At 46.4% G+C, this 23,303-nt stretch overlaps 1 protein-coding gene across 2 annotated transcripts in view; it reads right to left on the bottom strand.

Annotated features, from left to right (window-relative positions):
* LOC137545331 (aldehyde dehydrogenase family 3 member B1-like) overlaps window positions 1-23,303 on the bottom strand; it is a 469,940-nt gene that overhangs the window by 125,526 nt on the left and 321,111 nt on the right. For both annotated transcript variants that reach the window (XM_068266442.1, XM_068266441.1), the window contains one exon: window positions 11,758-11,843. In XM_068266442.1, the coding sequence (XP_068122543.1) occupies window positions 11,758-11,843 (86 nt within the window). The remainder of the gene's footprint in view (window positions 1-11,757; window positions 11,844-23,303) is intronic.

Genomic DNA, 23,303 nt, shown 5'->3' with positions numbered 1-23,303 from the left:
CCTTCAGACATCTACTTCACTATCTCTCCTGCTACTGAGGCCTTCAGACATCTCCTTCACTATCTCTCCTGCTGCTGAGACCTTCAGACATCTCCTTCACTATCTCTCCTGCTACTGAGGCCTTCAGACATCTCCTTCACTATTTCTCCTGCTGCTGAGACCTTCAGACATCTCCTTTAATACTTCTCCTGCTGCTGAGGCCTTCAGACATCACCTTCACCATCTCTCCTGCTACTGAGGCCTTCAGACATCTCCTTCACTATCTCTCCCGCTACTGAGGCCTTCAGACATCTCCTTCACTATCTCTCCTGCTGCTGAGACCTTCAGGCCTAGTAAGCAGCCGTCCAGCCGACAGTAAGAGGCATGAGCGGGGGATCACTCACCTCTTCCTCATTCCAACGTGCGCTCCGTACAATACAGTGGGCGGCGTTGCAGGAAGTGACGTCAGTGGAGCGCACCCACGGACGGGCGGATGCCGCCCCTAGAAGTTTGCCGCCTGAGGCAAAAGTTTAACCCCACCTCATGAGCGGGCCGGCCCTGCTCCTGCTGCTGAAACCTTCAGACAGCTCCTTCACTAACTCTCCTGCTGCTGAGACCTTCAGACATAACCTTCACCATCTCTCCTGCTGCTGAGGCCTTCAGACATCTCCTTCACCACCTCTCCTGCTACTGAGGCCTTCAGACAGCTCCTTCACCATTTCTCCTGCTGCTGAGACCTTCACACAGCTCCTTCACTAACTCTCCTGCTGCTGAGACCTTCAGACATAACCTTTACCATCTCTCCTGCTGCTGAGGCCTGCAGACATCTTCTTCACTAACTCTCCTGCTGCTGAGACCTTCAGACATCTCCTTCAGACCACCTCTCCGGCTACTGAGGCCTTCAGACAGCTCCTTCACCACCTCTCCTGCTACTGAGACCTTCAGACAGCTCCTTCACCACCTCTCCTGCTACTGAGGCCATCAGACATCTCCTTCACCACCTCTCCTGCTACTGAGGCCATCAGACAGCTCCTTCACCACCTCTCCTGCTGCTGAGGCCTTCAGACATCTCCTTCGCCATCTCTCCTGCTGCTGAAACCTTCAGACATCTCCTTCACTATCTCTCCTGCTACAGAGGCCTTCAGACATCTCCTTCACTATCTCTCCTGCTGCTGAGGCCTTCAGACAGCTCCTTCCCTACTTCTCCTGCTGCTGAGGCCTTCAGACATCTCCTTCACTATCTCTCCTGCTACTGAGGCCTTCAGACATCTCCTTCACTATCTCTCCTGCTGCTAAAACCTTCAGACATCTCCTTCACTATCTCTCCTGTTACTGAGGCCTTCAGACATCTCCTTCACTATCTCTCCTGCTGCTGAGACCTTCAGAAATCTCCTTCACTTCTTCTCCTGCTGCTAAGGCCTTCAGACATCTCCTTCACTATCTCTCCTGCTACTGAGGCCTTCAGACATCTTCTTCACTATCTCTCCTGCTACTGAGGCCTTCAGACATCTCCTTCACTATCTCTCCTGCTGCTGAGACCTTCAGACATCTCCTTCACTTCTTCTCCTGCTGCTGAGGACTTCAGACATCTCCTTCACTATCTCTCCTGCTACTACGGCCTTCAGACAGCTCCTTCACCACCTCTCCTGCTGCGGAGACCTTCAGGCATCTCCTTCACCACCTCTCCTGCTACTGAGGCCTTCAGACAGCTCCTTTACCACCTCTCCTGCTGCTGAGGCCATCAGACATCTCCTTCACTATCTCTCCTGCTGCTGAGGCCTTCAGACAGCTCCTTCACTAACTCTCCTGCTGCTGAAACCTTCAGACATCTCCTTCACCACCTCTCCTGCTGCTGAGACCTTCAGACAGCTCCTTCACCACCTCTCCTGCTACTGAGGCCATCAGACAGCTCCTTCACTATCTCTCCTGCTGCTGAGACCTTCAGACAGCTCCTTCACTAACTATCTTGCTGCTGAGACCTTCAGACATCTCTTTCACCACCTCTCCTGCTGCTGAGGCCTTCAGACAGCTCCTTCACCACCTCTCCTGCTGCTGAGACCTTCAGACATCTCCTTCACCACCTCTCCTGCTATTGAGGCCTTCAGACAGCTCCTTCACTAACTCTCCTGCTGCTGAGACCTTCAGACAGCTCCTTTACTAACTCTCCTGCTGCTGAGACCTTCAGACATCTCCTTTACCACCTCTCCTGCTACTGAGGCCTTCAGACAGCTCCTTCACCATCTCTCCTGCTGCTGAGACCTTCAGACAGCTCCTTCACTAACTCTACTGCTGCTGAGACCTTCAGAAATATCCTTCACCATTTCTCCTGCTGCTGAGGCCTTCAGACATCTCCTTCACTATCTCTCCTGCTGCTGAAACCTTCAGACATCTCCTTCACTACTTCTCCTGCTACTGAGGCCTTCAGACATCTCCTTCACTATCTCTCCTGCTACTGAGGCCTTCAGACCTCTCCTTCGCTATCTCTCCTGCTGCTGAGACCTTCAGACATCTCCTTCACTTCTTCTCCTGCTGCCGAGGCCTTCAGACATCTCCTTCACCATCTCTTCTGCTGCTGAGAGCTTCAGACATCTCCTTCACTAACTCTCCTGCTGCTGAGACCTTCAGACAGCTCCTTCACTACTTCTCCTGCTGCTGAGGCCTTCAGACATCTCCTTCACTATCTCTCCTGCTACTGAGGCCTTCAGACATCGCCTTCGCCACCTCTCCTGCTTTTGAGGCCTTCAGACATCTCCTTCACTATCTCTCCTGCTGCTGAGGCCTTCAGACAGCTCCTTCACCACCTCTCCTGCTGCTGAGACCTTCAGACAGCTCCTTCACTAACTCTCCTGCTACTGGGGCCTTCAGACATCTCCTTCACCACCTCTCCTGCTGTTGAGGCCTTCAGACATCTCCTTCACTATCTCTCCTGCTTCTGAGACCTTCAGACATCTCCTTCACCACCTCTCCTGCTACTGAGGCCTTCAGACAGCTCCTTCACCACCTCTCCTGCTACTGAGGCCTTCAGACATCTCCTTCACCACCTGTCCTGCTGCTGAGGCCTTCAGACCGCTCCTTCACCACCTCTCCTGCTGCTGAGACCTTCAGGCATCTCCTTCACCACCTGTCCTGCTACTGAGGCCTTCAGACAGCTCCTTCACTAACTCTCCTGCTCAGAGCTGGCCCTGGACTTTGTGCCGCCTGAGGCAAATTTTGAAAAAATTGCCCCCCCCCCCTGTGGGGGGCTGCCGAGCTGGAGGGGTAGCGGGCAGGACTAGGGTATTGGGCCTAGCGGTGGGGAGGGGGGTCGGACCTCCCCCCCTTCCTTTGCCTGGGTCCCCCGATCTGCGCTCCCCTTCAGCTTTAAATAGCGAGTAAGCAGCCGTCCAGTCGACAGTAAGAGGCATGAGCGGGGGATCACTCACCTCTTCCCAGGGCTGTGGAGTCGGTCCAAAAATCCACCGACTCCGACTCCTCAGTTTAGGATTCCACCGACTCCGACTCCGACTCCACGACTCCGACTCCTCTAATTTGCATATTTCAATTTTGTTGATTAAAAGTATGTAACATGAAATTCGTCTCTTAACTGCCAACGCTTAGGAATTTTACAAGACAACTGAAGTGAGAAGGATATGTAGACTACTATATTTATTCCCTTTGGACTAAAACTAGTCCTTGGTAAGAGTACTTGTAAAAGGTACAAACCGGAACAAAGAACATCTATCAGGCCCTAGGCAATGTAACTGTGGGTACATGTAAGAATGATGTGCAGGTACTCTGCAGGGGAATGAGGAGATTGTAAACAGACAACACCTCTGTGTTCAATGTGCACAGCATTCTCAGTGGATTCCCTGCAGCTCTGTGGGGAGTGCATATGTAGAGTATAGTACTACTGTGTAACAAAGTAAACCTGAGACAGATGAAATTAAAGTTTTATACATACCTGGGGCTTCCTCCAGCCGCCTTCAGGATAATCAGTCCCTCGTTGTCCTCCTCCACCACCTGGATCTTCTGCTAGGAGTCCAGGTACTTGAGCCAGTCAGGCGTAGTGCGCATGCACACACTCCGCCGCCAGGAGCATACTACACCTGTGCAGCACTATTGCGCAGGTGCAGAATCTTCCTGGCTGTGGGAGCGGCATGCGGCTGGACAGCGCTGACTGGCTAAATTTCCAGGACTCATAGCAGAAGATTCGGGTGCTGGAGGACAGTGAGGGACTGATTAGCCTGAAGGGGGCTGGAGGAAGCCCCAGGTATGTATAAAACTTTACTTTTCATCCGTCTCAGTTACCCTTTAATTTGTAGTCACCAAACCAAATTTTAATAACATATCAAATTATTTGATTTCATCAGCAAAGGGAGTGCATACATTTGCATAAATCAGCATCAATGCAGAATTATTTCCATCTCATTGACCATCTCTATTAGTGACATGGCTACACATCAGGCTTTATTCTTACAGCATAGATGTTATTTAGTATATATATGAGATTCCTGTGTACACATCATATATACAGTCACAATCAGATATGTATATCTGACCTTAAAAATACGGGGACTGCTTTATTGAAGTAGCACAAGTAACTAATTTTGATTGGTTTATTTCATTTTTGTGGACAAAGCACAGCTATTACTGTATATATACTGTATATATACATTATTTTTAATGACTATTATCTGAGAAATAGAACATTTTATCATATTTTCTATTTTAATTACAGTTACAAATTCATTAGGAGTCGGAGTCGGTGCATTTTTTCCCAACTCCGACTCCAGGCACCCAAAATTGCCCGACTCCACGACTCCGACTCCACGACTCCGACTCCGACTCCACAGCCCTGCCTCTTCCTCGTTCCAACGTGCGCTCCACTGACGTCACTTCCTGCAACGCCGGCCACGTACAATACAGTGGGCGGCGTTGCAGGAAGTGACGTCAGTGGAGCGCACCCACGGACGGGCGGATGCCGCCCCTAGAAGTTTGCTGCCTGAGGCAAAAGTTTAACCCCACCTCATGAGCGGGCCGGCCCTGCTCCTGCTGCTGAGACCTTCAGACAGCTCCTTTACTAACTCTCCTGCTGCTGAGACCTTCAGACATCTCCTTCACCACCTGTCCTGCTACTGAGGCCTTCAGACAGCTCCTTCACCATCTCTCCTGCTGCTGAGACCTTCAGACAGCTCCTTCACTAACTCTCCTGCTGCTGAGACCTTCAGACATAACCTTTACCATCTCTCCTGCTGCTGAGGCCTGCAGACATCTCCTTCACTAACTCTCCTGCTGCTGAGACCTTCAGACATCTCCTTCACCACCTCTCCTGCTACTGAGGCCTTCAGACAGCTCCTTTACCACCTCCCCTGCTACTGAGGCCTTCAGACAGCTCCTTCACCACCTCTCCTGCTACTGAGGCCATCAGACATCTCCTTCGCTATTTCTCCTGCTGCTGAGACCTTCAGAAATCTCCTTCACTACTTCTCCTGCTGCTGAGACCTTCAGACAGCTCCTTCACCATCTCTCCTGCTACTGAGGCCTTCAGACATCTCCTTCACCACTTCTCCTGCTGCTGAGGCCTTCAGACAGCTCCTTCACTACTTCTCCTGCTGCTGAGGCCTTCAGACATCTCCTTCACTATCTCTCCTGCTACTGAGGCCTTCAGACATCTCCTTCACTATCTCTCCTGCTGCTAAAACCTTCAGACATCTCCTTCACTATCTCTCCTGCTACTGAGGCCTTCAGACATCTCCTTCACTATCTCTCCTGCTACTGAGGCCTTCAGACATCTCCTTCACCATCTCTCCTGCTGCTGAGACCTTCAGACAGCTCCTTCACCACCTCTCCTGCTACTGAGGCCTTCAGACAGCTCCTTCACCACCTCTCCTGCTGCTGAGACCTTCAGACATCTCCTTCACCACCTGTCCTGCTACTGAGGCCTTCAGACAGCTCCTTCACCATCTCTCCTGCTGCTGAGACCTTCAGACAGCTCCTTCACTAACTCTCCTGCTGCTGAGACCTTCAGACATAACCTTTACCATCTCTCCTGCTGCTGAGGCCTGCAGACATCTCCTTCACTAACTCTCCTGCTGCTGAGACCTTCAGACATCTCCTTCACCACCTCTCCTGCTACTGAGGCCTTCAGACAGCTCCTTTACCACCTCCCCTGCTACTGAGGCCTTCAGACAGCTCCTTCACCACCTCTCCTGCTACTGAGGCCATCAGACATCTCCTTCGCTATTTCTCCTGCTGCTGAGACCTTCAGAAATCTCCTTCACTACTTCTCCTGCTGCTGAGACCTTCAGACAGCTCCTTCACCATCTCTCCTGCTATTGAAACCTTCAGACATCTCCTTCACTATCTCTCCTGCTACTGAGGCCTTCAGACATCTCCTTCACCACTTCTCCTGCTGCTGAGGCCTTCAGACAGCTCCTTCACTACTTCTCCTGCTGCTGAGGCCTTCAGACATCTCCTTCACTATCTCTCCTGCTACTGAGGCCTTCAGACATCTCCTTCACTATCTCTCCTGCTGCTAAAACCTTCAGACATCTCCTTCACTATCTCTCCTGCTACTGAGGCCTTCAGACATCTCCTTCACTATCTCTCCTGCTACTGAGGCCTTCAGACATCTCCTTCACCATCTCTCCTGCTGCTGAGACCTTCAGACATCTCCTTCACTTCTTCTCCTGCTGCTAAGGCCTTCAGACACCTCCTTCACTATCTCTCCTGCTACTGAGGCCTTCAGACATCTCCTTCACCATCTCTCCTGCTGCTGAGGCCTTCAGACAGCTCCTTCACCACCTCTCCTGCTACTGAGGCCTTCAGACAGCTCCTTCACCACCTCTCCTGCTACTGAGGCCATCAGACAGCTCCTTCACTATCTCTCCTGCTGCTGAGACCTTCAGACAGCTCCTTCACTAACTATCTTGCTGCTGAGACCTTCAGACATCTCTTTCACCACCTGTCCTGCTGCTGAGGCCTTCAGACAGCTCCTTCACCACCTCTCCTGCTGCTGAGACCTTCAGACATCTCCTTCACCACCTCTCCTGCTATTGAGGCCTTCAGACAACTCCTTCACTAACTCTCCTCCTGCTGAGACCTTCAGACAGCTCCTTCACTAACTCTCCTGCTGCTGAGACCTTCAGACATCTCCTTCACCACCTCTCCTGCTACTGGGGCCTTCAGACAGCTCCTTCACCATTTCCCCTGCTGCTGAGACTTTCAGACAGCTCCTTCACTAACTCTCCTGCTGCTGAGGCCTTCAGACATCTCCTTCACTATCTCTCCTGCTGCTGAAACCTTCAGACATCTCCTTCACTATCTATCCTGCTACTGAGGCCTTGAGACATCTCCTTCACCATCTCTCCTGCTACTGAGGCCTTCAGACATCTCCTTCACTATCTCTCCTGCTACTGAGACCTTCAGACATCTCCTTCACTTCTTCTCCTGCTGCTAAGGCCTTCAGACATCTCCTTCACTATCTCTCCTGCTGCTGAGACCTTCAGACATCTTCTTCACTTCTTCTCCTGCTGCTGAGGCCTTCAGACATCTGCTTCACTATCTCTCCTGCTACTGAGGCCTTCAGACATCTCCTTCACTATCTCTCCTGCTGCTGAGACCTTCAGACATCTCCTTCACTTCTTCTCCTGCTGCTGAGGCCTTCAGGCATCTCCTTCACCACCTCTCCTGCTGCTGAGACCTTCAGACAGCTCCTTCACTTCTTCTCCTGCTACTGAGGCCTTCAGGCAGCTCCTTCACCATCTCCCCTGCTGCTGAGACCTTCAGACAGCTCCTTCACTAACTCTCCTGCTCAGAGCCGGCCCTGGACTTTTTGCCACCTGAGGCAAATTTTGAAAAAATTGTTTCTATCTGTGCCACAGAAGTGATATTTATGCAACACTAATGAATAAAGAGAACTCCCACTAAATCATAGTTCAGCCAAAGCAGTCCAATAGCTGCTGATCAGTTATCTGCTGGCTGCTTAACCAACCAACAGTTACTTCACTACTTTGGATTAGATTCAAGTCAGTGGAAGTTTCAAAGTTAGAATTCAAACTCCTGGAACTATTCTTTGCATCTTCTGAAGTCCATGCTACATTAGTTCCACTGGTGAGTGAAACCTGTGAGTGAACCTGTGTGGTGTAACTATGCAGAAAAAAACGCTTCCACTGTGGCTCCACCAAGAACCAGTGATGCTCATAATGGGCGATTTCCACTTCGAGTAACTTTGCCGAAATGTTTACATACTTTTGATTAATAATTTTGATTACGAGTGTAACGGATTACCATTTTGATTCCGATTTTGAGTCATACTTTTGTGTATTACGCAAAATTACGGTCTTAATTTGTTACTTTAATTAAACTTGAATTGTACACTCATATTCTAATCATACATACATACATTCATGCTTACATAACAACAGTGGTGCTCAGCAAGATTACCCAGATAATCCGAACTTTTTCCACTATCCAAACTTTGAATAGCAATTCGGATATTTTTTCAAAACCGAATAGACTATCCGAGCAAACTCGGATTTCCCATCTGAAATCCGAAATCCGGGCGGATAGTTAGTTCAGATATCCGAGCAGAAGCCAAAATCACCTTCAATGGCAAAAATTTCGAAGGGAGAGAGAGAGAGAGAGAGGGGGGGGGGGGGGGAGAGGGGAGAGGGAGAGAGAGGGAGAGGCAGAGGGAGAGGGAGAGAGAGAGATAGAGAGAGGAGAGAGGGGGGGGGGGAGTGAGAGGGAGAGGGAGAGGGGAGAGGGAGAGAGAGGGAGAGAGAGGGAGAGGCAGAGGGAGAGAGAGGAAGAGAGAGGGAGAGGCAGAGGGAGAGAGAGAGAGAGAGAGAGAGAGGGAGGGGGAGGGGGAGTGGGAGAGAGAGAGAGAGAGAGAGAGAGAGAGAGACCTCCGAAAGGGGTTTTTGCCATTTTCAGGTCACTTCCGTTTTTTTTATCCGGATATCCGAATCCTGCCAGATACTGTGGTTGGATATCCAATTCGGATCCGGATTGGAAAATGTTAAACTCGGATATCCGACCCGGATTGGATATCTGGTTATCCGGATCCGAATTAGATCCAGATAGTGAAAAGTGGTATCCGAGCAGCACTGCATAACAATATACAGTGGTGTGAAAAACTATTTGCCCCCATCCTGATTTCTTATTCTTTTGCACGTTTGTCACACTTAAATGTTTCTGCTCATCAAAAACCGTTAACTATTAGTCAAAGATAACATAATTGAACACAAAATGCAGTTTTAAATGATGGTTTTTATTATTTAGTGAGAAAAAAAAATCAAAACCTACATGGCCCTGTGTGAAAAAGAAATTGCCCCCTGAACCTAATAACTGGTTGGACCACCCTTAGCAGCAATAACTGCAATCAAGCGTTTGCGATAACTTGCAACAAGTCTTTTACAGCGCTCTGGAGGAATTTTGGCCCACTCATCTTTGCAGAATTGTTGTAATTCAGCTTTATTTGAGGGTTTTCTAGCATGAACCACCTTTTTAAGGTCATGCCACAACATCTCAATAGGATTCAGGTCAGGACTTTGACTAGGCCACTCCAAAGTCTTCATTTTGTTTTTCTTCAGCCATTCAGAGGTGGATTTGCTGGTGTCTTTTGGGTCATTGTCCTGCTGCAGCACCCAAGATCGCTTCAGCTTGAGTTGACGAACAGATGGCTGGACATTCTCCTTCAGGATTTTTTGGTAGACAGTAGAATTCATGGTTCCATCTATCACAGCAAGCCTTCCAGGTCCTGAAGCAGCAAAACAACCCCAGACTATCACACTACCACCACATTTTACTGTTGGTATGATGTTCTTTTGCTGAAATGCTGTGTTACTTCTACGCCAGATGTAACGGGACACGCACCTTCCAAAAAGTTCAACTTTTGTCTCGTCGGTCCACAAGGTATTTTCCCACAAGTCTTGGCAATCATTGAGATGTTTTTTTAGCAAAATTGAGACGAGTCTTAATGTTCTTTTTGCTTAAAAGTGGTTTGCGCCTTGGATATCTGGCATGCAGGCCGTTTTTGCCCAGTCTCTTTCTTATGGTGGAGTCGTGACTCGTGAACACTGACCTTAATTGAGGCAAGTGAGGCCTGCAGCTCTTTAGATGTTGTCCTGGGTTCTTTTGCGGCCTCTCAGATGAGTTTTCTCCGCGCTCTTGGGGTAATTTTGGTCGGCCGGCCACTCCTGGGAAGGTTTATCACTGTTCCATGTTTTTGCCATTTGTGGATAATGGCTCTCACTGTGGTTCGCTGGAGTCCCAAAGCTTTAGAAATGGCTTTATAACCTTTACCAGACTGATAGATCTCAATTACAGTACTTTTGTTCTCATTTGTTCCGGAATTTCTTTGGATCTTGGCATGATGTCTAGCTTTTGAGGTGCTTTTGGTCTACTTCTCTGTGTCAGATATCTCCTATTAAAGTGATTTCTTGATTGAAACAGGTGTGGCAGTAATCAGGCCTGGGGGTGACTACAGAAATTGAACTCAGGTGTGATAAACCACAGTTAAGTTATTTTTTAACAAGGGGGGCAATCACTTTTTCACACAGGGCCATGTAGGTTTGGAGGTTTTTTTTCTCACTAAATAATAAAAACCATCATTTAAAACTGCATTTTGTGTTCAATGATGTTATCTTTGACTAATAGTTAACGGTTTTTGATGAGCAGAAACATTTAAGTGTGACAAACATGCAAAAGAATAAGAAATCAGGAAGGGGGCAAATAGTTTTTCACACCACTGTATATGTATTTAAAAAAAAAAAATTGTTCATCAAGAAATAGTTGTGTTAATGATTTGTGCTGTATATGTCACCAGGTTGTATCTCGTATTTGTGGAAAAAATATTCAACTGGTCTGTCTAGGTCTTCTACAAGATGTCCTTTTGTATAACCATTGAGTTCACATGCACTATGAACAGACTGTATTTACCCGTTATGTCCTATGAAAATGCAATAAAATCGAATGAAGTAAAAAAAAAAAAAAATGTTCAGAGTGTGGGAAATAATAATATTAAAAAATATCTGGGGTTGGCCTTCGAGCCTCTGTAACCCTTTGTCCCCCATGCAGGCTGGGATAGCCAGAATGCGGAGCCCCAGCCACGTGGGAATTCCCACCATGAGCTATACCAGCCTGCATGGTCCATGGTATTGGGGGGGGGGCTCCAGGGGAGAGGGGCCGCCAAGCCTTCCCCTCCCCCCCCCTCGGAGCCCTTGTCCAATCCCTGGAAAAGGGACTTTTCCCCACCTCTGCTGCCCCAGGAGGAGGTGGGGGCCGATGATGCTCTGGGGGGGGGGGTTATGGTGGCATCTGAGAGCCCCCTTTAAGAAATGGACCACCAGATGCCCACCCCCCTCCCCAGGTTGAATGAGTATAGGGGTGCAAAGTACCCCTTAGCCATTTCCAGAAAGAGTTAAATGTAAATAAAAACACAACTATCAATTAATGAAAAACAAATGTAATGTTCTTAATTAACCATGAATACTTACCTTTAATTAATGTTACCCACGCCAATATCTTTGGAAATTATCCCACGCCAATATCCTCTATAAGCTTGATTAAACATCTCTGCGCACCCGCCGCCATACTCGCTGCTGTCCCGCACAGATCTAAGCTATGCTAAGTATAAGCATCTTTAATTATCCCTTCAGGGCTCTCCAATGGTCTATTCACAGACCAATGGGAGTCCTCCAGATGGTGGCTCCCAGATGCCAGCATGACCCCCCCAGGCATCATCAGCTCCACCTCCTCCTGGGCACCGGAAGTGGCAATGAGCCCCCTACTCACCTGATCGAGATAGCGGGGTAGGAGCTCACTGAGGACCTTCTCTGTGCTCTGGCTGACCTCTGATGGCTTGATAATGACACAGTTACCTGCAAAGAGACAGCCTGGTTTTAGTGACTGCTGGGAGATGTGGTTCAGGTATTCTTTGTGGCAATCAGAATTACTATGTTTATCTTCCATCGTGCTTGCCTGTCCCGGGTTCCTGCTATAACTCCTCCCACCAATACATAACTCCTCCCAGAAAAAAATAACCCCTCCCAGAAATGCATGACTCCACCAAGCAATACATAACTTCTCCCAGCAATACATACTGTAACTGCCAGCAATACATAACTCCTCCCAGTGACACATAACTCCTCCCATCAATAAAAAAACTCTTCCCAGCAAAACATAACTCCTCCTAGCAAAACATAACTCCTCTAAAGAAATACACAACTCCTCCCAAGAAATACACAACTCTTCCCAGCAATATATAACTTCTCCCAGCAATATATAAATCCTCCCAGCAATACATAACTCCTCTCAGTAATACATAACTCCTCCCAGCAATACATAACTCCTCCCAGTAAACAATAACTCCTTCCAGCAATATATAACTTCTCCCAGCAATACATGACAGCCAGTGCAAGCAATACATAACTGCCAGCAATACATAACTTCTCCCAGCAATATATAACTTCTCACAGCAATATATAAATCCTCCCAGCAATACATAACTCCTCTCAGTAATACATAACTCCTCCCAGCAATACATAACTCCTCCCAGTAAACAATAACTCCTTCCAGCAATATATAACTCCTCCCAGCAATACATGACAGCCAGTGCAAGCAATACATAACTGCCAGCAATACATAACTCCTCCCAGCAATACATAACTCCTCCCAGTAAACAATAACTCCTTCCAGCAATATATAACTCCTCCCAGCAATACATGACAGCCAGTGCAAGCAATACATAACTGCCAGCAATATATAAATCCTTCCAGCAATACATAACTCCTCCCAGCAATACATAACTCCTCCCAGTAAACAATAACTCCTTCCAGCAATATATAACTTCTCCCAGCAATACATGACAGCCAGTGCAAGCAATACATAACTGCCAGCAATACATAACTCTTACCAAACATACATACCTCCCAGTAATACATAACTCCTCGCAGCAATATATAACTCCTCCCAGTAATACATAACCCCTCCCAGCAATGCATAACTCTTCCCAGCAATACACAACTCCTCCCAAAAATATATAACTCCTCCTAGTAACACAATTTAGACAAATGGGTCCTAAAGATTCCTATTAAAAATAATCCTCCACAAGTCTGAGACTTTTCAATATGACCAATGTGAGACTAAGGAAGCAGGAGGAGATAAATTATATATAAAAATACAAATTTTATTAATGACCAAAATACAAACACATGTAATATAAATCTATTTAAAACTGACCAGAACACACGGGTGGACCACCATGTTGAAGCCAGATGAAAAAATGTGGGGGATCCCCTCAAAAAAATATGTTGATAGTGCGCAATCTATCAAATATCTTAATATACAAAAAAAAGAGGAGGGAGGCACCTCCTAGCAGATAACATAGAGACAAAAAGGACCTTGAAAAGAAATACACTTCATTGGTTTTAAAGGCCAAGTATTCAGGACCTAAATTGAAGAGGACATCCTAGTAAGGAAGCACAGATGTATCCTATTCCGGCTGTATTGCTGCAATGTTTCCAGTGGTTTATAGAAACAAAAGTTAATTGAATAATGGCTGGTAGAGATTTCAATCCATCGAGGTCAATGATCTTACTGTATGTGCTGTTATATAGTAAAAAATGGTGTGCAAGTCCACAGGTCAGGCAGGCTGTCTCATTTAAGGGCTATGACAATAACCAAGTGCACAAAGGTAGATTGGTTGTCACACACTGTATGTGGCAAGCACTTCTGGCTAATAAACAGTATTTTCACAGCAGGCCTGACACGTCCATAGACCCCAAGAGTGACAGGTAATTCACCAGAGTTGGTGCCTCAGTCAGAAGCACACTCCGAGGCAAACTCACAGGCACATGTGTAAACCACAGACAAATGCAGGTATAGATGATGTGATATTGAAACCTGGACATCTTCAAACGCACTCTTAAAACACACCTTTTCAGACAAGCTTATAACGTTCTATAGCCCTTTATTTACTTATTTGTCACAATGTAATCAGAGGCAAAGAATCACTGCCTCATCCATCCTCCACTCCCTTACCTAATGTGTCCCCCACAACCCATTAGATTGTAAGCTTGCAAGAGCAGGGTCATCCTCCTAATGTTTACTGTTTTTGTAACAATATTTGTGCTGCTTGGAACTCTGCTGTATATTTGTTAGTTGTATCTATGTTCCCCTTGTCGTCTTATTGTGCTTTGTAAAGCGCTGCGGAATATGTTGGCGCTATATAAATAAAAAAAAAAAAAAAAAAAAAAAATAATAATAATAATAATAATACAGTTCACTCATAGAACAGTCCTCCAGGGTCACCCCTTCAGCAGCATCAACTAGACAAGGCAAAATCAAAGTTCCAGCAAGCAACAGCATGTAGGTGCATCCTAAGAGGGTGTCTCAGTGATCATAAAGTACACAGTAGTTGTTCCTTAGGAGGCCGCTTTTTAGTCACCAGCAGTAATGCATATCATTGAGGTATACTCATCTGAATGGCTGATCACTGTGAAGTCCATCCACAGGGGCCCATGTGCTTCCACCACAAGTGTGTCTGGTCAAGAGAAGAGCTCCGAAAGGCCAACCGGTTTCACTGGTAAGGATACCAGCATCATCAGGGCAGGCTCAGAAGTTTTGCTGCCTGTGGGAAAGAGGAGCCGGCCTAAAATGGCGCTGAGCGGCCAGGGGACGCCACCACGCCCCCCCATAGCCACACCCAAACCTCCACCGTATAATGCAGGTAGTGGATGAGGGGCGGCAGCAAGGGCGCGATGCATCCAATTCTCCGCATGTACGCATAGCGTTTCCCCCGCGTCCACATGCGGTGATGCGGATCAAATAGGAGGGAACGCGTGCATGCGCGCATATGTACGCATAGCGTTTCCCCGCGTCCACAACCGCACAGCGGATCCAAGCGGAGGGAACGCTAAATATTAAGGAAATATTAAGATATTTGATAGATTGCGCACTATCAACATATTTTTTTGAGGGGATCCCCCACATTTTTTCATCTGGCTTCAACATGGTGGTCCACCCGTGTGTTCTGGTCAGTTTTAAACAGATTTATATTACATGTGTTTGTATTTTGGTCATTATTAAAATGTGTATTTTTATATATAATTAATCTCCTCCTGCTTCCTTAGTCTCACACTCCTCCCAGTAATACATAACTCCCAGCAAAACATAATTCTTCCCAGCAATACATAACTCCTCCCAGTAATACATAACTCCTCCCAGCAATACATAACTCCTCCCAGCAATACATAACTCCTCCCAGCAATACATAACCCCTCCCAGCAATACATAACTCTTCCCAGCAATATACAACTCTTCCCAGCAATACACAACTCCTCCCAGCAATACATAACTCTTTCCAGCAATACATAACTCCTCCCAGCAATACATAACTCCTCTCACTAATACATAACTCCTCCCATCAATACATAACTCCTCCCAGCAATACATAACCCTTCCCAGCAATACATAACTTCTCCCAGCAATACATAACTCTTCCCAGCAATACACAACTCCTCCCAGCAATACACAACTCCTCCCAGCAATGCATAACTCCTCCCAGCAATACATAGCTGCCAGCAATACATAACTCCTCCCAGCAATGCATAACTCCTCCCAGCAATACATAACTCCTCCCAGCGATACATAACTCCCCATAGCAATACATAACTCTTCCCAGCAATACATAACTCCTCCCAGCAATACATATCTCCTCCCAGCAATACATAACTCCTCCCAGCAATACATAACTCTTCCCAGCAATACATAACTCCTCCCAGCAATACATAACTCTTCCCAGCAATACATAACTTCCCCCAGCAATACATAACTCCTCCTAGCAATACATAACTCCTCCCAGCAATACATAACTCCTCACAGCAATACATAACTCCTCCCAGCAATACAGCAATACATAACTCCTTCCAGTAAAACATAACTCCTCCCAGCAATACATAACTTCTCCCACTAATACATAACTCCTCCCAGCAATACATAACTCCTCCCAGCAATACATAACTCCCCATAGCAATACATAACTCTTCCCAGCAATACATAACTCCTCCCAGCAATACATAACTCCTCCCAGCAATACATAACTCCTCCCAGCAATACATAACTCTTCCCAGCAATACACAACTCCTCCCAGCAATACATAACTCCTCCCAGCAATACACAACTCCTCCTAGCAATACATAACTCCTCTCAGAGATACATAACTCCTCCCAGCACCATATAACTCCTCCCAGCAATACATAACTCCTCCCAGCAATACATAACTCTTCCCAGCAATACATAACTCCTCCCAGCAATACATAACTCCTCCCAGCAATACATAACTCTTCCCAGCAATACATAACTCCTCCTAGCAATACATAACTCTTCCCAGCAATAAATAACTCCTCCCAGCGATACACAACTCCTCCCAGCAATACATAACTCCTCCCAGCAATACACAACTCCTCCCAGCAATACACAACTCCTCCCAGCAATACATAACTCCTCCCAGCAATACATAACTCCTCCTAGCAATACATAACTCCTCCCAGCAATACATAACTCTTCCCAGCAATACATAACTCCTCACAGGAAAACATAACTCCTCCCAGCAATACACAACTCCTCCCAGCAATACACAACTCCTCCCAGCAATACATAACTCCTCACAGCGATATATAACTCCTCCCAGCAATACATAACTCCTCCCAGCGATACACAACTCCTCTCAGCGATACATAACTCGTCCTAGCGATACATAACTCCTCCCAGCAATACATAACCCCTCCCAGAAATGCATGACTCCTCCCAGCAATACATAACTCCTCCCAGCAATACAAAACTCCTCCCAGTAATACATAACTGCCAGCAATACATAACTCCTCCCAGCAATACATAACTCCTCCCACCGATACATAACTCCACCCAGCAATACATAACTCTTCCCAGCAATAAATAACTCCTCCCAGTGATACATAACTCCTCCCAGCAATACATAACTCCCCATAGCAATACATAACTCTTCCCGGCAATACATAACTCCTCCCAGCAATACATAACTCCTCCCAGTAATACATAACTCCTCCCAGCAATACATAACTCTTCCCAGCAATACATAACTCCTCACAGGAAAACATAACTCCCCCTAGTAATACATAACTCCTCTCAGCAATACATAACTCCTCCTAGCAATACATAACTCCTCCCAGCATTACATAACTCCTCCCAGCAATACATAACTCCTCCCAGCAATACAGCAATACATAACTCCTCCCAGTAAAACATAACTCCTCCCAGCAATACATAACTTCTCCCACTAATACATAATTCCTCCCAGCGATACATAACTCCTCCCAGCAATACATAACTCCCCATAGCAATACATAACTCTTCCCAGCAATACATAACTCCTCCCAGCAATACATAACTCCTCCCAGCAATACATAACTCCTCCCAGCAATACATAACTCCTCACAGGAAAACATAACTCCCCCTAGTAATACATAACTCCTCCCAGCGATACATAACTCCTCCCAGCAATAAATACTCCTCCCAGCAATACATAACTCCTCCCAGCGATACATAACTCCTCCCAGCGATACACAACTCCTCCCAGCAATACATAACTCCTCCCAGCAATACATAACTCCTCCCAGCAATACATAACCCCTCCCAGAAATGCATGACTCCTCCCAGCAATACATAACTCCTCCCAGCAATACAAAACTCCTCCCAGTAATACATAACTGCCAGCAATACATAACTCCTCCCAGCAATACATAACTCCTCCCACCGATACATAACTCCACCCAGCAATACATAACTCTTCCCAGCAATAAATAACTCCTCCCAGCAATACATAACTCCTCCCAGTAATACATAACTCCTCCCAGAAATACATAACTCCTAGTAATACATAACTCCTCCCAGCAATACATAACTCCACCCAGAAATACAGCAATACATAACTCCTCCCAGCAATACATAACTCCTCCCAGCAATACATAACTGCCAGCAATACATAACTCCTCCCAGTAATACATAACTCCTCCCAGCAATACACAACTCCTCCCAGCAATAAATAACTCCTCCTAGCAATACATAACTCCTCCCAGCGATACATAACTCCTCCTAGCGATATATAACTGCCAGCAATACATAACTCCTCCCAGCAATACATAACTCCTCCCATCAATACATAACTCCTCCGAGCGATACATAATTCCTCCCAGCGATACATAACTCCTCCCAGCGATACATAACTCCTCCTAGCGATACATAACTCCTCCCAGCAATACATAACTCCTCCCAGCAATACATAACTCTTCCCAGCAAAACATAACTCCTCCCAGTAATACATAACTCCTCCCAGCAATACATAACTCCTGCCAGCACCATATAACTCCTCCCAGCAATACACAACTCTTCCCTGCAATACATAACTCCTCCCAGCAATACATAACTCCTCCCAGCAATACACAACTCTTCCCTGCAATACATAACTCCTCCCAGCGATACATAACTCCTCCCAGCAATACATAACTCTTCCTAGCAATACATAACTCTTCCCAGCAATACATAACTCCTCCCAGCAATACACAACTCCTCCCAGCAATACATAACTCCTCCCAGCAATATATAACTCTTCCCAGCAATACATAACTCTTCCCAGCAATATATAACTTCTCCCAGCAATACATAACTCCTCCCAGCAATACATAACTCCTCCCAGCAATACACAACTCCTCCCAGCGATACATAACTCCTCCCAGCGAAACATAACTCCTCTCAGAGATACATAACTCCTCCCAGCGATACATAACCCTTCCCAGCGATACATAACTCCTCCCAGCAATACATAACTCCTCACAGCAAAACATAACTCCTCCCAGCAATACATAACTCCTCCTACCAATACATAAATCCTCCCAGCAATACATAACTCCTCCCAGCGATACATAACTCCTCCCAGCGATACATAACTCCTCCCACTCTTCCCAGCGATACACAACTCTTCCCAGCAATACATAACTCCTCCCAGCGATACATAACTCCTCCCAGCGATACATAACTCTTCCCAGCAATATACAACTCTTCCCAGCAATATATAACTCCTCCCAGCAATACATAACTCCTCCCAGCAATATATAACTCCTCCTCCAGCGATACACAACTCCACCCAGCGATACACAACTCCTCCCGGGGATACATAACTCCTCCCGGCGATACATAACTTCTCCCAGCAATACATAACTCCTCCCAGCAATACATAACTCCTCCCAGCAATCAACTCCTCACAGCAAAACATAACTCCTCCCAGCGATACATAACTCCTCCCAGCGATACATAACTCCTCTCAGCGATACATAACTCCTCCCAGCAATACATAACTCCTCCCAGCGATACATAACTCCTCCCAGCGATACATAACTCCTCCCAGCAATACATAACTCCTCCTAGCAATACATAACTCCTCCCAGCAATACACAACTCCTCCCAGCAATACATAACTCCTCCCAGCGATACATAACTCTTCCCAGCAATACATAACTCCTCCCAGCAATACATAACTCCTCCTAGCAATACATAACTCCTCCCAGCAATACATAACTCCTCCCAGCATTACATAACTCCTCCCAGCGATACATAACTCCTCCCAGCGACACATAACTCCTCCCAACAATACATAACTCCTCCCAGCAATACATAACTGCCAGCAATACATAACTCCTCCCAGCAATACATAACTCCTCCCAGCAATACATAACTGCGAGCAATACATAACTCCTCCCAGCAATACATAACTCCTCCCAGCAATACATAACTCCTCCCAGCAATACATAGCTGCCAGCAATACATAACTCCTCCCAGCAATACATAACTCCTCCCAGCAATACATAACTCTTCCCAGCAATACATAACTCCTCCCAGCAATACATAACTCCTCCCAGCAATACATAACTCCTCCCGGGGATACATAACTCCTGCCGGCGATACATAACTCCTCCCAGCAATACACAACTCCACCCAGCAATACATAACTCCTCCTAGTGATACATAACTCCTCCCAGCAATACATAACTCCTCCCAGCGATACACAACTCCTCCCAGTGATACATAACTCCTCACAGCAATACATAACTCCTCCCAGCAATACATAACTCCTCCCAGCAATACATAACTCCTCCCAGCAATACATAACTCCTCCCAGCAATACATAACTCCTCCCAGCGATACATAACTCCTCCCAGCAATACACAACTCCACCCAGCGATACACAACTCCTCCCGGGGATACATAACTCCTCCCGGCAATACATAACTCCTCCCAGCAACCCATAAATCCTCCCAGCAATACATAACTCCTCCCAGCGATACATAACTCCTCCCAGTGATACATAACTCCTCCCAGTGATACATAACTCCTCCCAGCGATACATAACTCCTCTCAGCGATACATAACTCCTCCCAGTGATACATAACTCCTCCCAGCAATACATAACTCCTCCCAGCAATACACAACTCCTCCCAGCGATACATAACGCCTCCCAGCGATACATAACTCCTCCCAGCAATACATAACTCCTCCCAGCAATGCATAACTCCTCCCAGCAATACATAACTCCTCCTAGCAACACAAAACTCCTCCCAGCAATACACAACTCCTCCTAGCAATACATAACTCCTCCCAGCGATACATAACTTCTCCCAGCGATACATAACTCCTCCCAGCGATATATAACTCCTCCCAGCAATACATAACTCCTCCCAGCAATACATAACTCCTCCCAGCAATACATAACTCCTCCCAGCGATACATAACTCCTCCCAGCAATACATAACTCCTCCCAGCAATACATATCTCCTCCTAGCAATACATAACTCCTCCCAGCAATACACAACTCCTCCCAGCGATACACAACTCTTCCCAGCAATATATAACTCCTCCCAGCGACTTCCCAGCAATACATAACTCTTCCCAGCAATACATAACTCCTCCCAGCGATACATAACTCCTCCCAGCAATACATAACTCTTCCCAGCAATACATAACTCCTCCCAGCAATACATAACTCTTCCCAGCAATACATAACTCCTCCTAGCAATACATAACACCTCCCATCAATACATAACTCCTCCCATCAATACATAACTCCTCCCAGCAATACATAACTCCTCCCAGCAATACATAACTCCTCCCAGCAATACATAACTCCTCCCAGCGATACATAACTCCTCCCAGCGATACATAACTCCTCCTAGCAATACATAACTCTTCCCAGCAATACATAACTCCTCCCAGCAATACATAACTCCTCCCAGCAATACATAAGTCCTCCTAGCAATACATAACTCCTCACAGCAATACATAACTGCCAGCAATACATAACTCCGCCCAGCAATACATAACTCCTCCCAGCATTACATAACTCCTCCCAGCGATACATAGCTCCTCCCAGCGACACATAACTCCTCCCAACAATACATAACTCCTCCCAGCAATACATAACTGCCAGCAATACATAACTGTGAGCAATACATAACTCCTCCCAGCAATACATAACTCCTCCCAGCAATACATAACTCCTCCCAGCAATACATAACTCCTCCCAGCGATACATAACTCCTCCTAGCAATACATAACTCTTCCCAGCAATACATAACTCCTCCCAGCAATACATAACTCCTCCCAGCAATACATAACTCCTCCCAGCAATACATAACTGCCAGCAATACACAACTCCTCCCAGCAATACATAACTCCTCCTAGCAATACATAACTCCTCCCAGCAATACATAACTCCTCACAGCAATACATAACTGCCAGCAATACACAACTCCTCCCAGCAATACATAACTCCTCCCAGCATTACATAACTCCTCCCAGCGATACATAACTCCTCCCAGTGACACATAACTCCTCCCAACAATACATAACTCCTCCCAGCAATACATAACTGCCAGCAATACATAACTGTGAGCAATACATAACTCCTCCCATCAATACATAACTCCTCCCAGCAATACATAACTCCTCCCAGTGATACATAACTCCTCCCATCAATCCATAACTCCTCCCAGTGATACATAACTCCTCCCAGCAATACATAACTCCTCCCAGCAATACATAACTCCTCCCAGCAATACATAACTCCTCCCAGCGATACATAACTCCTCCCAGCGATACATAACTCCTCCTAGCAATACATAACTCTTCCCAGCAATACATAACTCCTCCCAGCAATACATAACTCCTCCTAGCAATACATAACTCCTCCCAGCAATACATAACTCCTCACAGCAATACATAACTGCCAGCAATACATAACTCCGCCCAGCAATACATAACTCCTCCCAGCATTACATAACTCCTCCCAGCGATACATAACTCCTCCCAGCGACACATAACTCCTCCCAACAATACATAACTCCTCCCAGCAATACATTACCCTTCCCAGCAATACATAACCCTTCCCAGCAATACATAACTCCTCCCAGCAATACATAACTCCTCCCAGCGATACATAACTCCTCACAGCGATACGTAACTCCTCCTAGCGATACATAACTCTTCCCAGCAATACATAACTCCTCCCAGCAATACATAACTCCTCCCAGTGATACATAACTCCCCCTAGCGATACATAACTCCTCCCAGCGATACATAACTCCTCATAGCGATACATAACTCCTCCCAGCAATACATAACTCCTCCCAGCAATACATAACTCCTCCCAGCAATACATAACTCCTCCCAGCGATACATAACTCCTCACAGCGATACGTAACTCCTCCTAGCGATACATAACTCCTCCCAGCAATACATAACTACTCCCAGCAATACATAACTCCTCCCAGCAATACATAACTCCTCCCAGTGATACATAACTCCCCCTAGCAATACATAACTCCTCCCAGCAATACATAACTCCTCCCAGTGATACATAACTCCCCTAGCAATACATAACTCCTCCCAGTGATACATAACTCCTCACAGCAATACATAACTCCTCCCAGCAATACATAACTCCTCCCAGCAATACATAACTCCTCCCAGCAATACATAACTCCTCCCAGCAATACATAACTCCTCCTAGCGATACATAACTCTTCCCAGCAATATACAACTCTTCCCAGCAATATATAACTCCTCCCAGCAATACATAACTCCTCCCAGCAATATATAACTCCTCCTCCAGCGATACACAACTCAACCCAGCGACACACAACTCCTCCCGGGGATACATAACTCCTCCCGGCGATACATAACTCCTCCCAGCAATACATAACTCCTCCCAGCAATACATAACTCCTCCTAGCAATACATAACTCCTCACAGCA

The sequence above is a fragment of the Hyperolius riggenbachi genome, chromosome 2, assembly GCF_040937935.1.
Source record: "Hyperolius riggenbachi isolate aHypRig1 chromosome 2, aHypRig1.pri, whole genome shotgun sequence".
Classification (NCBI taxonomy): Eukaryota; Metazoa; Chordata; class Amphibia; order Anura; family Hyperoliidae; genus Hyperolius; species Hyperolius riggenbachi.
The sequence above is the reverse complement of the archived record's forward strand: the minus strand, read 5'-3'. Positions and strand labels throughout refer to the sequence as shown.